Below are 16836 nucleotides of genomic sequence, written 5' to 3'. Positions count from 1 at the left end.
TCTAAATATTTAAATTCGAATTTTATGAATATTAGTATATTTAAAATTTTAGATTTCTCAATATCTAAACATTCAATATTCCGTACGTAAAATTCCGCAATATTTCAAGAACTGCTTCGTTTGCTAGAATTTTCTGTTTCCAATTTCTGAAAGCTCGCAACCGTCAGTTAACAGTTCTCTGCAAGCTCTCCCACAGAAGAGGAAACTGTTACAAAAGACTTTCCCAAGACTAATTTTCGAGTCTCTCAGAGTCTTTCAAAGTCACTAGGCTCTCCCTTCGCTGCTTCGTTCGCGAACAATTGCCGCGGTGATCGTTGATCGTATGCCTGTAGAGTCCCGCTGCACTCGAGCCGCGAGAAAATTTCTCGAGCTGCACGAGCCTCTTACGCGAACAGACGGTCCTGAAGGAGCGATTGATCGTTCCCATGCTCGGGGACGAGCGACGAATTCTTTGGGAACGTCGGGCGGACGTAAAAGGAGGCAATGCGGGGCTCGTATCCGCAACACCGTGTGCTATTGAAGAATAAAATGGACGATCGCGGAGAAATTGCTTCCCGCAGCGGAGTTACGATCGCTTCAATTTCTTTGCCAGGCGGGCTGACTTTCTGGGTTAATTCGCGAATCCTGCCCCGCTGTAATGCTGCGATTATTTATCTTCTAATCTTGTTCCCTGACTCAGCGGAACGGCGAGAATAAATAACATTAAGCTAATTTTTCTCCTGTAATGACCGAGAGGGCTGAATAAGTAGGCTGAGGATATTTCTTGGGGAAAATTGAGTCCTTGTTTTTGCAAGTAGTGAGTCCATTTATTCCTACGTTCAGGTAGTTAAGGATTTCTGTTTGAAGCAGGTGAAAACATTGGCAAATGATAATAAATTTGGGTAATGTTTTTTAAACTATAACTTGCTATGTTTTGTTAATTTATAACAGAATTATTGTTATGATTAATAAAATTGTTAAAGGATGTAAACGATTTTTTTAGCTACGAATGGACTTACACTACTTTCAGTAATAATAAATTATTAAAATTATGAACAGAAGCAATTTAAATCTAATAATTCTACAATTCTACTCCTCTTATTTGTTTGCACGAATCTTGAGTTAATTTTGTTGAAACTATTTTCTTCGTCTGAATAAAAAATTCCTCTACTTTTAGAGGTTTAAAGGCTTTGAGAGCAGTGCACACTAAAGTCGTAATAATTAATAATTGATACGATTAGAAAATTGATTATTACGACTGGACATATTCTACTTTCAGAAAAAATATTCTTGCAATAAAATCTTGTAGTTAAATCTTTTTTTATTAATTTATGAGGATATTGTACACCATTGCCTGTGTTACTATGAATATAAAAAAGGGACATTTACGTCTCGTTAAAAGTGTCATTACCTCATTTATATCCAAAAATGGGCTTATACTACTCTAAAAAAGCGGCAGCATTGACATCTCAAAATTGGAGAATCATGTCGCGATGGTCAGTCAGTGACGTAAATTTATTTTGAAATTTAATTGAACTCTGTCGAGTAAATTCATATGCTGGTAGAGAGGGGATGGTGTTTGACATTCCAGTCACTCACTTCGTGTGTGTTTGAGTGACTGTGAATGGTATTTAATTACAGTGGGATCGAAAATAAAATTAGGGAGTCGGAATAATTTCGAGTGAAATCCAAATGAATATCTATTGACTAGAGTAAATAACAAATTCACTCTCATATTTTTAGGATATCAGTGGATCGTGTGAAATACTGCGCTGTGTTTAATCGACTTTTTATCTGAATTTCATTCGTATTTCATCCTCATTTTATCTGTATTTTATCTGCGTTTTATCACATCAGGTATTTTACCTTTTATTCTGTACATTTCGCGAGTTCAGCCAATCCACCTAATATCAGCGTGAAAACAGAACTCTCTTCAAAATTCACGCATGTGAACTCAATAATTCTCAACGAATAAATCCGCGAGTCGTTGTACTCGGACAAAGCAAAATTGCAACACGTTTATCATTAAACGCCTCCCGATTTTTTCTGCACCAGAAGCTTCCGTGACACCAGTAGCCAGCGATCGAAATTAATTCCCCGTTCGACCGGAATAATCCAATCGAAACGTGCATGCCTGCCCCCGCACGCCCCGATTCCTCTAATTATCAACAGGCCGTCGAAAAATGGAGACGAAAGCGTACACAGGTATACATAAGAGCCATTGCATGCGAAATCAGACACTTTCTGAATTAATAAACGCATGAAAATCAGCTCGTACTTATAGGGAAGATATTAAAATATAAAATAAGAATTATTTCATTGCAAAAGGAATTGCTTCTGACTATTTTTCCTGTAATTATTTTAAGTAAATATGGTTCTTTTGTCTTGTATTAATATCTGAGTACTTTCAGGGTATATTATTTAGTCGATGTCTGAGTATCTTCAGATAATACTACTTGCTCGATGGCTGACAACTTTTAGATTACACTACCTGAAGGCTGATCGTTTTCAGACTATACTACTTCAGTGCTGACCATTTTCAGATTACATTACTTGATGGCCAACCATTTTCAGGTTTTACTACTGGGTGCTACCGTTTTCGGATTTTACTACTTGCTATCTGACCCTTTTCAGATTATATTACTTGATGGCTGACTATTTTCGAACTACACTGAGTGAAACGTGACCATTTTCAGATTATACTGCTTACTCGATGGCTAGCTATTTTCAGGTTATACCACTTATTCGGTGGCCTACTATTTTCAGATAATTCTACTTACTCGATGGCTGACAACTTTTAGATTACACTACCTGAAGTCTGATCATTTTCAGGCGATTACTTGATTGCTGACTATTTCCAGATTAAACTACCTAATATCTGACTATTTCTCAATTACACTACTTAGTGTCCGATTAGTTTCTGATTGTACTTCTTTGGGTCTGACTAATTTCAGTTTATACTACTTACTCAATGTCTAACGATTTTTACACTGTATTGGTTACGCTATACTGATTCTAATTGTCAAGAGATCTCTGAAGCATGAAGACGAAAACGAAAACAGGTGAGGTCATCCCGTACAGAATCGAACACTTTTTGAAGTGACAATTCAGATCTTGTTCAAATTTGAACACGTAGTTTTTATCGATATTTAATCGTATCTGAAGGGGTTTTTCAAAATTTTTTGAATTACGAATTTTATAGCTGCTTGAAGTGAAGTGCTAACTTTTTTTCAAAAATTCATATCTCCTGAACTAATAAATGTAGGAGAATGATCTTGTATGTTCTCGTAGCGAAGGTATTAAAGTATTAAAAAAAAAATTATTTTCTTTAAAAAAAATTGTTTTTGACTATTTTTCTTGCAATTGTTTTAAATTGCAAAGTCAAAACTCTACTTCAAGCACCTATAAAACCCATAATTCCATAAATTTTGAAGAAGCCTTTGACACATTTCAACATCGTTAAAGACGTCAACGTATCCAAATTTGAATAAAATCCAGGAAACTACTCCAAAAAGTATTTGATTTAGCTCGAAATGACCCTAAAGGCAGAAGAAAACTGTAAGTAGGGAGAGCCTCTGCCTGAGAACTCGTCGCTTTAATTACAGAGTCGGCGTTGAAAGACAGAATCGAAGTCTGCCACGGTCGAAAGGTCGCCGCGGGTTCATCAACTCAAGATTAATAGTCCCCTCGCTTGTTTTACCCCTTCGTCCACTTACAACCGATAAACTTTTTCCGTGATTAATCTCTGGACCGTCTACGTGGACAGCGTCTTTCTGCAGCGATCGGAAGACATCGACCACCGTTTCTCGGAGATTCTCCAAGCGAAGGGGCGAGAGGGTGGAGGGCCCTTGATTCGTGCTGGCTGACGGTTTAATTGGACAGTTTCGGCTCGCTGAGGACCTTTCGCGTTCCGAAGTTTCACGTGAGCTTCGATATCGTTCGAAAGCGAGGCCACTTAGGGAAGACACTAGTTTGCTTAACCCCCACCCCTTCCCTGACCCCCAACTTCCTCCGTTTATTTAATCCTCGATGGTATATTTGAGATTGATCCCGAGGATAGCACCAGTCGTTGACTCGTTCTACTGATAGAGCGGATTGATGGGCTGTAATTGGGCCACGTGATGCTCGGGTAATCGATTCTTTCCGCGTAATTGGACGAGTGTGCTACTCTGCGAGGGAAAATTGTATATCAGGGGATAATGGGTTGGCGAAACACGGCGTAGGACACGCTGGAAAAATTAGGGACATTTTTCATTGGCTGATTTTCGCGAGGGAAATCCCTGAGGGTGGAATTTAAAATATCGAGGTTTTGGTTTCAATAGAGGAGGGGAGATTTGGAGATAAAATGAGGAGGTTTTGAGAGAGATGCTTTTCTGCGGAAGAACATGGAAAATTCGTAAAATTTGTTACAAATACAGTTCTACTTTAATTTACTTCTACCCCTGGCGAAAAGTTTTCAACTAAATGCAACAATGTTAAAAATATCGTAGTATTTGAAAATGTAAAATACTACTGCATCAGACCCATCCAATATTCCCGTATGTTTTACATTCATATCATAGCATTTTACAGTTCAAAAATTACAATATTTTTGAAGAACTTCATATTGTTGGGTTTAATTAAAAATTTTTTGCCAGAGGTAGTATTTGTCTTACCAAATCCTGGAATTCTTTAGAAACTTTTTTAGAAAATTTTCTTTAGAAAATTTTTTAGAAACTTCAATCTTCAGGAATTATAAATTTCTAAATATTTTAATATCCAAGTTTAAGAATTTTCGAATCTTTGTTTATTTCATTTTTGGAATAAAAGTTCTGAAAATTCACAAGTTTAAGTTTTCACTCTTGGAATCTCCCAGATGCGTTCCTTATCGGAACTACCAGTTTCCCTCTGATATCATTAAATGTTCGGTAATATTTTATCCCATAGAACAAGGTTATGCTGATAAACAATTTCCTCGCTGTAAAGATTAAAAAAGCTGAAAAACTGTGGAGCACCGCTTCTTTAGCATACAAAAGTGCTTCCTCTTTGGCTTTCAAATTCCTCGTATGAATATTGAATAAACGTATTAAATTTGAAGCAAATACACGACTGGCAGCTTCACGCTTTTGTCGTGACTTTTTAGCTTAATTGACGCTCATCCTTTCAGAAATTTACGGTAAATAATGAAATGCACTTCTTATCGTCTTTGGAGATCTAGAAGCATCAATGAAAAGGATTTCCAAGCATTTTGCTATTCAGGACAGTGTCAATCGCTCTCGTCCACGTATTTACGAAGTGCAACCCTCGACGGAGGGTGAAAAGCAACATCAAGAAACCTTCTTTCATTATTTTCTGAAACAAGATTTCAAAACCTTCAACGCGGAGCTTCTTCTTATCAATCACGTCGCACGCGATGAGAATCAGTCACCTGACACCTTTATCTTCCCTTCCAGCGCAAAGTATATGCATTCACGCCTCAATGTATAGGAAGTATATAACAAAAAAGAATTCAAATTCAATATTTTCTTACAATAGCTTTACTTAAAAATCTTTAATATATTATTTATGTGTAGACAGTATACATTTCAATTTTTACGACGTCTATTTTATGAGACTGCTTCGCCATTGTATGAACTTGAATCTTGTTTTAAAAAATATAATATTAATTATAATACGTAGCTCCGAAATTAAAGGAATCACCTCTACATAAGATTGTTATTTTAATTAAATAATAAACATAGTTTCAATAATTATATTATGAAGCAAGTAGGCTTATACGATGAGGCTCTTATAATTATGTATATGTACGCATATTAAGTTGGATCATCTCAATCAATTAATCATTTTCGAAATTAATCTGCACTCAATAGCGCAAGCAACATTCTTCCTTCAGACACGACTTAAAGTTTCTACCTGAAACATTTACCCCCATTTTTGAGATATAAAAACATGGTCCTATTCATTCAATAAGAAATCGACTTTTTACCCATTGCTTGTCTCTCTCCTCAAGGAATTCACTAGAAAATAAGTACATATTTTCCAAACGAGATTCTTACTATCTTGCAATGGCTTCATCAGTTCCAATTGGAGCTGAAAGAAAATTGCAGTTGAGCGTCTCCAATGATTCTTTATTCTCTCTTGAATCTCAAAATGGGATCTCCCATAAAATTCGCAGAAAAATTCCAGTTATTTTCGTGTACAGATCGCGACATCGCGTCCCTTCGGAAAACAAGTGGCAGCCACCTTTTACCGCCAGTCCAGGCATCGTATCCATGTTTCCTCCGCCATTATCGTTCATTTAACCGTTTCGCGCCGAACGAACGCGTATCCCGGGAAAACATTCGGGGAGAAATGGGGGCGCGCCGTGAACAAAAGCAGAAGAAACGGTTTTTACTGCGGCCCGCGAATAAGGGCAGCAATTTTCCCAGGAAATTAGCATTTCGCGTTGCCTGCCTGGGAACGCTGCGCGCCTTGGGCGTAACTGGGACGTTTAAACGAAAGACGAGCTGGAGCTGGAGAGGGGGGGGAGAGGTAATACGGTGTAATGTAAATTCGGAGTGCAGTAAAAATTTCGTTAGGAAATTTCCCCTTCCGCGACTGCGCTCGTACCGAATGGAAATTCATTCGCCCCGCGAAGCTGATACAACTTTTCTAACGAGTGCCGCGGATCCCTAGCGTGAACCCCTGCACCCCATTAGCGACTACAAGCTTAATTAAACCCCCAGAGACAATGGAAGGGCGGACTCCGCGAGAAGCTCGATTGCGTGTACGTCTTCCTTCATTCGTTGTGGACGAGGACGCCTGGACGCGTCTGATTTGCTGTTTCTTCCTTGAACCATGTACAGGGCGTTTCATAACGCGTGGGTACCACTTGGAGAGTTGATTGTGTGCCTACAAGCAATGAAAAAATGTCGTAAATGCATGTCATATCTGTCTACGTTTATGAGATATAATGAATTTTATGGACAGGGGAAACTGGCTGGTTAACTCCTCTTTTTATAGACCGCAGTAGTTCCTGAGCAAGGTTTTTAATTGGACCATTTTTCTTGTTGGAAAACCAACAGGCATAAAGTACGTTGATTTTTTGAGCACGTGTTTACAGGAAATATTAGAGGAAGTTCTAGTCAATATTAAACTTCGTATGTTTGGTATCGAGAGTAGCATACTAAAGAAGAACATGTTCTCGATACCACGCAAATTTTGTTTCAAATATTTGTTAATGCAGGAAACAGTTTACAAGAAAATTCAGGCGATACAGGTGTATATAACTATATACTCTTAATTAAATATTAAATATCTAGCATCTTTGATCATAAAATCATTATTGAACCACGAGCTCATATCGTGATAACACTGTACTCTGTTCTCGCTCTCTTCCAAGACTGCATTTTTCTCTCGAGAAAGTAGTGCACATAACAGATTCAAAGGAACCACCCACCTTCTTCGCCTCCACCTTTCAATCCTCGCTATAGTAACCTCACATCGTTCTCACGTTCAGCATTCACAGACCACCATACACCAAGGTTGTGACCCATCGAGACCTATTTCAAGCTCCCACATACTTATGTCTCCGCTCTTTGAAGAGATACTGTCGAAAGACGATTCCACGTGAATCGCCAAGCAGCATTAAACTCTTCTCGAAAAATCTGTGTACTTCAGAAGACTCAAACAGGCACAAAGCGCAGCAGAGACGAGGCTGTTGCGATCCTCGCGAAGAGAAACATCGGGTACATTGTCAATCAGGGTTGCCAGATGAATTCCCTCCTTGGATATAGCGGAATAAAATGGCAGACGGGGGAAGAAATAACGAGTGTCTTATTGCATTGTGTTTCCAAGATTAATAATATAGAGCAGGACTCTTCAATTTATGACGTCACGCGAGCCATGTCCCCACTTTGGCAAAGCTGGCGCGAGCAAGGCTCGTTCGCGCGCTATAACATGGACTTGTTTGATATAGAGCGTATATAATGTAGATTTCTGCGATTAGCTGTCCATTACTCATACGAGTAACTCATATGAATTAAACAAGCTGAATTTAATGTCACTTAAACGCTGACTTTTAATGGTCGGTTTAGTTTTTGCGCATAAAATTTTTAATTCTTTTATCACTGTTCCAAACTCTATAACTCAGTCTAGATCACTAACTTCAAGACCCTTTTTAAGGCTCCGTCTTTTCATAAAATAGGAAATGCACTTTTTATGGTCAATATGATTGCATAAATAGAATTACCATGAATGTAAATCGTCACAGTGAGATTAACCTCTTCCGCTCATTATACACATTTAAACGTAACTTACTCGTTAATGTTTCAATCTAAATGAATACTTTACATGTTTTGAGTTTTAATTATTGCAGACTAATGAGTTTATGTCCGTATACAGTAAACCATCAAATACAGCGGTACTTATAACGCGGAGCAAAAATTGCGACTGGTGGTAGCCTTAAACGCGATGTCTCTACAATATGTACACTTTTACGATTGAAATTAACGAGGAATTCCCCTCATTTCCATATAACACGGTACGAATTGCTCTGATTTACACTAATCTTGAGTATCTTATAACGCGGTACGAATTAATGACGTTATTTGGAAAGTTGACAGTAATTAAATAAATTAAAGACCTTGCTCTGATCTAGGGCCAAGACCCATACCAATAGGTCTGGGTTAGGTCTGGCAATCGCTCTGGTCTAGGGCCAAGACCTACATCAATAGGACACATAATATTTCTTCCCATACCTCTCAACTTTTTCTCAATTTTACCCAAGGAGGGAATTCGTGTGGCAACCCTGCTGTCAATGCGCGGAAACCGCACAAAAACTGCGCGGGGATCTCCGTGGACAGGAGGAGTAACGTAATCCCACATAACCGATGACGGTCGTTCCAAAGGTTTCAACAGATTAATCGGCGGATCGATCGAGGCTCGTGGCCGTCCGCGAAAAAATTTCGACAGACATTCGTGCGTCCACAGCATAATCCAGCCTTTGTACGGCGCATCGAGAAGCCATTCAATCTGGAAAACCATATCACCCATGTAATTTCACGGAGACAAGAGCGCCAAGCTCGATTTCTCGATTTTCGTTCGTCAGCAGGGTTGCCAGGGAATTCTTCATCGGTGTAAGGAGTTAGATCTTAGCAACAGGATAGTTTGAGAATCAACGAAGGTAATTAACCTGACGCATTTCGCTGTTGTACAATTTATGGCTGGGACGTGGGGTGCGTGTGGCCTGAAAAGAGAGAGCTTGAGAGTAAGCAGTTCTAGTAGCTAATGATAGATGCTGATCACGTTGAGTCTTTCAATTATCAGCTGCCTGGGATTGCTTGTTGTTTTAAGAGTGTTTGGAAGATGGTAAGCGACCCCACGTCGAATTGCGAAAGAATGATATTGTTCTTAACTTTAACTGATCTGTGTCACAGCAGGAAGTAGAGGGGGACCAAGTTGAAATCGCTGGGATTGGGAATTGCCAAGCAGTGCACCCCTCTTCAGTTCCAATTCCCCACCAACATCCCCCCTCTCTTATCCCTGACGTAGTCTAACTCTGTACCATCACGAAGAATTTCCTGGCAACCCTGTTCGTCGGACAGATTTTGTGAAATGAAAAGCAAATAACTATTCCCGATGAGGACGTCGTATTTATACTCTAAGCCGTCCACGGCAAAAGTGACACGAAATATTGAATATTTACGTAACAGCGCGTGCGCGAGCCGGCTGCGAAGAGCTAGCCTAGTTGCTCTCAAACAAATCCGCTTTACTGCGTTTTAATCTTTACGTAAGCGCCCAGGGATGCGCATTTTACGTGTACGAGTTGTTCTTTTCTGTTAACAATATACAGAGCGTACATTATATGCAATGGGGCTTGAATTAATCAGATTAATATCGACCAGGCGTATCAATCGAACCGTATTCCATCAATGTACGAAATAAATAATATTCTGTCATGTTATAGGCATATATGGTATCAGTACTTTCACTGAATTATTACAATCATTAATGAACCGAATGTATATAATACTTATCAGCGATTTTGAGTAAAATCTCACCGAAATTCTATTAAAATTACCGAAACTTTGAACGTTCATATCTCTGAAAGGGATAAGAGTTTGACAAATTTGAAGCAAGCAGTAGAACCGCGGAACAGTCCCCTGTAAAACACCTTTTGAATCATGTCGCTACAATGCACCGTTCCCGAGGTATCGTCGTTTAAGTGAGAGCGTGATTTTTAATAATTCACTATGTCTGTCCCTCTCGCGCACGTGACGCATGCGGTGGTCAGCGACAGACGCTGATTCAACGGTTTTTCACTACTATACGCACGCACTTCCTGGAATCGCAACTAGGTTACTAGGTCACGTGGCTATTCAGGTTCCCGCGCTTTTTACTTGAACTTTGAAAGGCTGTATCTCCGGAACCGCTGCAGATATCGAGTTCGAACAAAGAGCATTCTCCAAGGAACGTCTTCCTCTACCTCTCGACCTGTTCATCTTTGTACTTCGCAATACTCTTTCTTCCTGACTGGTAATCGCAGTTTAAACTGCAGTTGCACCCTCTGCAAAAACATCGAATAATTATAGTTCGAGCAATTCTCTTGTAAAAGCACCCCAAGCACGTGATAGCCAATCTTTCAATGAAAACACTCGCTCGACAAACTCACAAAATTCCCTCGTTTGTTGTGGAGAGGGGGTAAACGCCGTCGGATACGAGCCTTTTGTGAGCACCACCATTAACGCACGAGTTTCAGTGTTTCCTACAGAGAATTCGCAATCCCTCGAAACTGCCCGCGGCTGTTTGTCTGCCTACAGATAAACTAGTTTTACGAATCACGATAGCGAGTGAGCGGGCCGCTAGTGCATGGCTAGTTCCTCGAATGGGAACTCCTTTGGCCCCCATTCACTCTGAGCCACACTGGGGCGGAATTCAGCGCCCTTAGTCCGCAGATTGACGTGTCAGATCTCCCAAGCTACATCATATGTTCCTTGTTGCTGTCGAACAATTGCGCGAAGATGCACATGTAAATTATTATTTCGCCCATTTAAATTATTCAGTGGACGAAACAAATATTAATCCACAGAGCTGCGCGAACGTTTAAGGCGAGCAGGAAAGGGGATACTCGTTTAACCTGAAATCGGCTTAATGTCTTTAAGCCCCTACCCTCTTCCCCCAACCCCCACCCGTTCGTTATCATACTCCCAACTTCCTTCCTCTCGTTTCGCATATTTTGCACGCGTACAATTTAAACTCTACGACCGACAATCCTGCTGGGATTCCCCTGTTCATCTCCGCGACGAGCTGATTACACAAACTTTCGCGGCGCCAGCCTCTCTCCCGTATCAGTATGTAAATAGCGCCGCGGCTATCACCGCGAAACCGTATGACCGAGATCATTATCATGAGCCCGCTGCCTTCCTGCCACCCTTTCGCAATCCACGCACACGACCCGCTAACGAGTATATGTGTGTGTAGGTACACGCTACGCCCTGTGCAGAGTGAATTTCACGGCAAGCTGAATTAACGCGTCGCTGCGCGCACGTTTCGTCGGGGAGCAGATGATGCCTGCTTACCCGCGGCTCCAGATCATCGTGAATGCCTGCACCTCTGAAGAGCTCGCGGGGGAATCGAGTATTTAGGGCGGAGGATTTTTGTCTCGTAATTGAACGGCTGCAAGACGAGGCGAGATTGAAATTGCGACAGTTGAAGCGTCACGGTAATTTTCTGCTTGCATTTGGACCCTGCGTATCGCTAGACCACGATTTTTATGAGGTTACGTGAGTTCTGAAAAATTTGGTGGGCATTCTAATTATGCTGAAGAGAAGCTACAATAATTTTTCATTTTAGGTACGTACGTTTTGTATCGAATACTGTCGCAATTTGAAACTTTCTCGAATACTCCAGTTACATTATTTTATCTAGAATTTCATTAACTTCGTGGTTGCTCAGTGGCGTCCAATTTCGGTTTGGGTTAGGTGGTGATGTTATTTTCAAGAATTCTTAGTTTGTTCGAGCTTCCTCGTTGAATTGACGATAACCATGAAGAATTTGTATAAATACGTAGACCATTTATATCTGATAGACTCTTGAATATTTTCTCGGTGGAATGTCGAACAATTTATCAGAGGAACAGTTCACTATTTCATTTCAGTTCGCTTCAGTCATTTTTTTCTCGTCAATTTTTTATTACGAACCCGACGAATGGATCTGCAGATGATTCGCCTTTACGAAGGTATCGATTGCGAAATGTTGAACAGCGCTAGCATACATGAATGTTTGAATAAATGAGAGGCGTGGAACGCAGTGCTCGCGGGTTGAACACGTTGACGATGCAAGCACCGATAAGCCGGCGGTATTTCGTTATTTTTCCACGGTGCAGCGATATTTCTCGCCTGGCGAGCCATTGAATATCGCCGGCCCCTTCCTTTGTGTACACGCGGGAAACACGGCGCGAATTCGGGAAACAGCCATTTGTTAGGAAAATGGTCGCAAAAAATCCGATTAGATGTTGCCCAGGGGGAGGCTGGAAAAAAATTCTGCCTCCGGTATCGTTGCTTTAATTCCCGATTTATCATCGCCTACGGCGCTCCTTTCGTGCCGCGGAACAAAAAGGGGGATTTGTTCGATTCGATCGCGTTACTGTCCTGCCTTTACCTTTTCAAGGGAAGGACGTAAGCATTTCCCATTATTGTATTCAAAATCCTCTGCTCCTTTAATGTGCAGTGATCTTTATAATCTTTATTGCCATTGAACTAAACCTTCTACGTTTATGCAGAGTATACAAGTTACTTAAAACTAGAGGGTTGAATGTGATACTTTTACCATTTTTTCTAATGTGTCATTTTTACCATATTTAGGATTCCTTTATTATTTCATTTTGATCATTTTTACTGTTTTTATATTGTGACATTTTTACCATTTTTACCATTTTTATATTGTGCCATTTTTACCATTTTTATATCGTATCATAATCTCTGCAGCTTTAATGTAAAATGATATTAATAATAATAATAGTAATAGTACGATCGTTATTGCTATTGTAGAAAGAGGGACATGACGTCTACTTGCAAGTATACAGATTGCACGAGTCACTTAAGACCAGAGAATGAGTCTGATATTTTTACCATTTTTTTTGTGCCATTATTACCATTTTTACCATTTCTTTTGTTGTGCCATTATTACCATTTTTACCATTCTTTCATTATTTCATTTTTATCATTTTTGCTATTTTTACATTGTGCCATTTTTCCCTTTTTGCATGGTGTAATTTTTCCCTTTCACATTGTGCCATTTTTACTGTGTTTATATTCTACTACTTTCACCATGTTTGCATCGTGACATATTTACCATTTCCACATTCCAAAATTCCTATCGAAATTATTATAGTCCGCTCCATTGACCCCAAAAAATGGCCCTCCGCGGAAATGAAAAATAGATCCGAAATTCCAACTGTAAGTACGATCGAAGTGAAACGAACGAGCTGCTCTCGAAACAATATCGAAGCAATTCCGGTCGTGGCTCGCGGAACTTTTCGGGGCAAAGAAAACGTTTCGAGCGCGATGTATCGTGTAGGACCGGCGAAGCGTGTCGAGAATTCCTTGTCCACGGGAACTTTTTTGCGATCCATTTTTCCGCGGCCCGCCCCCTCTTGTCGAGACGTACTTGACAAAGGTGGGCTACTTATAGCAGGAACTCGAACGGAGGAGGTTCGAGAGTCGCGGCCCTCCTACTTAAACCCGTATCGATTGCGAGGGACTGGAGCATCGCCGCTTACACGTAGAGCAGATCCTCTGGGATCCAGCATATCACGGGGAAAGAAGCTTGTTATTTTTTTGCGAGAACGTTCAATCCCAGGCGAACGTATGTCCCCCTGTAGCTTCTATTGACGAGATTATTCGACGAAATAAAATTGAAATGACGGTATCGATGGAATTCCGCGTAATTTTAAGTCCAGAGGAAGATATTTTTCTGGGCTTTATGCGACAGCTTGGGTAAACGATCCACATTTCATTCTGTTTCGTTCGTTCTGTTACAGATAAGGACGATGAACGTCTGAAACAACGACGTTACAGATTAATTGTCACCATGAGAGCGCTCCTCGTTCTGGCGAGCATTTTCCTGGAGCTACACCTTCATCTCACTGGTAAGCACAGTCATTTGTCAGCTTCTTTATCAGTTTGAATAACAAGACGCCAAGAATTATCGCGGGAAGCGCCTTAGAGGAGTAGGCGCTAATAAACGGGCCGTAATGAAGACGCTTGCGTGGACTTTGGTAAATGGGCTGAGTGTGTTGTGCAATTCTGGTACCAGGGGACTGGGTTTATTTTCGTTGGGCAACTCTGTGATGGAACGCAGGAGAGAAAAAATTCGAGGGAATAATTATAAGAGTAGAAATTCATTTAAAGCCATTTGTCTACAAAATTCAGTATCTGTTTAATCAGGAAATAAGCTTTTCAATTTGAAAGGAGTTTACCTAACATTTAACGCGGGCAAGCAAGAGTCATAAAAGCAACGAATTAATTTTTGTATTTCGAACAACATAGCATATCATCCATGGAAAAGCGGATTAATATACTTAAACTTTCATAGCGCAAATTATCATTGAATTTTTCATTCCATATAAAGTTAGAAATGAAGGTAACACGCTCGAACAGACGGAAAGTCAGAAAAACCCAAATTCTAAAAACGTGTAATCCTCCCTTCCGAAAAAAACACTTTTTTATTTAATTAAACTTCCATTTCCGTGTACTGCTGTGCACTCGAGGTCCCAAGATGCAGAAATTAAAACTTCCAGGGTTTTTCCATCGAAGCCAAGCTCGACAAAATTTATTTCTAAATTACTCACACTGGAAGGGAAAACCCAGATTGCATTTAAAAATACTATTCCTGTATCGTGAGTGAAATGAAAGAGCCATCAATCAAGAGCCACCCTTCTGACTCTTGTATCGCCATTTGTCAGGCAACTGATGTAACTTCATTAAAAATGAAATCCACGCTTCGCAATCACTGTGACGAATAGAAGGGAGGCCCGAATGTGTGCTTACAGGACGAAAATCTCTTCCTCGTTCGCGTTTCAGCGAGTCGTTTCCGTGCTGACACAGAAAACACTTAATTCACCGTGCAAGCTGATGGCTGACAAGTAATATCCGGTTATCGTGTTCTTGAAGACCACACAAACTTTCGGCTCGTTAGCAGGCGGCGGAAAGTTTCCACCAGCATTCGTTCCCAAATCGAAGCGATTCCATCCACGAAATCGCTGAATTCCGACTCGTCATCGTCCATAAAAAATTGGGCAGTCCATCGCTGAAGGGACGAGCGTCGTAAGTGTCGTCCCTCGAGGCGCCCCGCGGACCCTGTTCTAATTGAAAGTTTAATTAAGCGCGCGGCGAGCTGGACATTTTATGATTCCTGGAGCGTCGCAGAATCGGGCTAGATTAATTTTAAATTGTTCTACTAATAGGGAAGCGACTCTATTTTGACGATCACCCTGGATTAATGGGGTTATTCGCAGCGATTTCGCGCGATAAATTTTTCACGCGACTCTGGGCCATACTTATCTGCAATCGCGTGATTGGATTCCGGATACTGGTCCCGTTTAACACGGCGAATTCACTTAGGAACGATAACGCTAGCAATTACCGCGATTGTTGCGAATCTTTGGCAGTCTCGATGTCCCTGTAACGAGCGGACGACTTTAGCATACCATTTGCGGAAGTGTATTAACGAGGGGCTGCTTTCAAGAATTTAAGGCGCGTTAAATGTTACGAGGCCGTGAATGCGCGATACGTTATCATCGAATGGCTCGGAAACAATCGCTGTGAACTCGATTTTTCGAGTAGCCCGCTATTATCGGGATATTTAAATGGCGGGCCATTATTGGAACGCTGCTGGAGGTAATTGGCCCTCACTGAGGCTGGGTTTACATTTGTGAATGCTACACCATCTGCTGAATTATTTTGACTTCCAAAGAGACGAGTTATTGGCTGAAAATTTCGTTTACATAAAAGTCAGATTTTCCTTGAATGGACTGACTTTAGGACCTACGTCGATTAGATGTTCTTTACTCCTCTCGTGAGTATTATAATCTTTTAAAGTCTTAAACCCTTTCTTCTTCTTATAGATACAAATCCAAGGAAAGATTCAACCACACTCAATTCCCTCCATCACCCATCGAGACGACTCTAGACGGAATTTTAGTTAAACCTTGGCCCACTATTCAGCGCTCCATGTCCCTTATCAACGTCACTCGAGTTCCAAAGGAAGAAACTCCTTTTCCCCTCGAAGAGAATCTTATCCCAGTCCTCGATGCTCGTCCAACCCCACCGCCATCGAAGGGAGCAAACATTTTTTAAAGGCCCGTAAAAATCGATATTGAGCACACATTGTGGTCGCACTGGGCGGGTGCCCAGCTAAGAAAACCGCTATCAGGACGTTTATCGAGCAACGTGCATTGTTCGTTCACACGTACAGCTGCAAAGTACATGCGCCGCCGCTAAGGTGGCACTTCCTATCGCTGTGTACCTCGTAAAAAGGCGATAATGCCGAACGAGGAGGTGCTACCATCGCCGCTAGAGAGCTCGTAACACGGCAGGACACGTCGAGACTCGTGTAAAGTACCACGGTGTTAAGTACCATCGACCAGGCGGTGGTCGAAAGCGACGTTGATGCGGTAGAAATTATTCAGAGGGCTATTCGACAAGGAATGTCCATGTAGCGTTGCGTGGAGGCTTGAATAAAAAATGGGGACAGTGCTTGGCGGTTCTTTCTGGTTGCTTGAATCTTTTTTAGGATAATTTGCTTCATAATGCTGCTGATACATGGGGTATTCGACGATTGGTGTCAGGAAGTTTAAGGGATGATTCTACATGCTGAAATAAGGTGAAAATGAAGATA

General features: G+C 40.9%; 1 protein-coding gene across 2 annotated transcripts in view; it reads left to right on the top strand.

Annotated features, from left to right (window-relative positions):
- Window positions 1–16836, top strand: part of LOC143181790 (neural cell adhesion molecule 2) — a 74658-nt gene that overhangs the window by 35417 nt on the left and 22405 nt on the right. The window contains exons 1-2 of one of the 2 annotated variants that reach the window (XM_076382398.1): window positions 11445–11790; window positions 13979–14086. In XM_076382398.1, coding sequence (XP_076238513.1) covers window positions 14029–14086 — 58 coding nt within the window. In that variant the 5' untranslated portion in view covers window positions 11445–11790; window positions 13979–14028. Of the gene's footprint in view, window positions 1–11444; window positions 11791–13978; window positions 14087–16836 lie in introns of those variants that run through there. The other variant, XM_076382397.1, reaches the window with a different exon arrangement.

The sequence above is a fragment of the Calliopsis andreniformis genome, chromosome 7 (genome assembly GCF_051401765.1).
Source record: "Calliopsis andreniformis isolate RMS-2024a chromosome 7, iyCalAndr_principal, whole genome shotgun sequence".
In the NCBI taxonomy this organism is placed as follows: Eukaryota; Metazoa; Arthropoda; class Insecta; order Hymenoptera; family Andrenidae; genus Calliopsis; species Calliopsis andreniformis.
The sequence above is the reverse complement of the archived record's forward strand: the minus strand, read 5'-3'. Positions and strand labels throughout refer to the sequence as shown.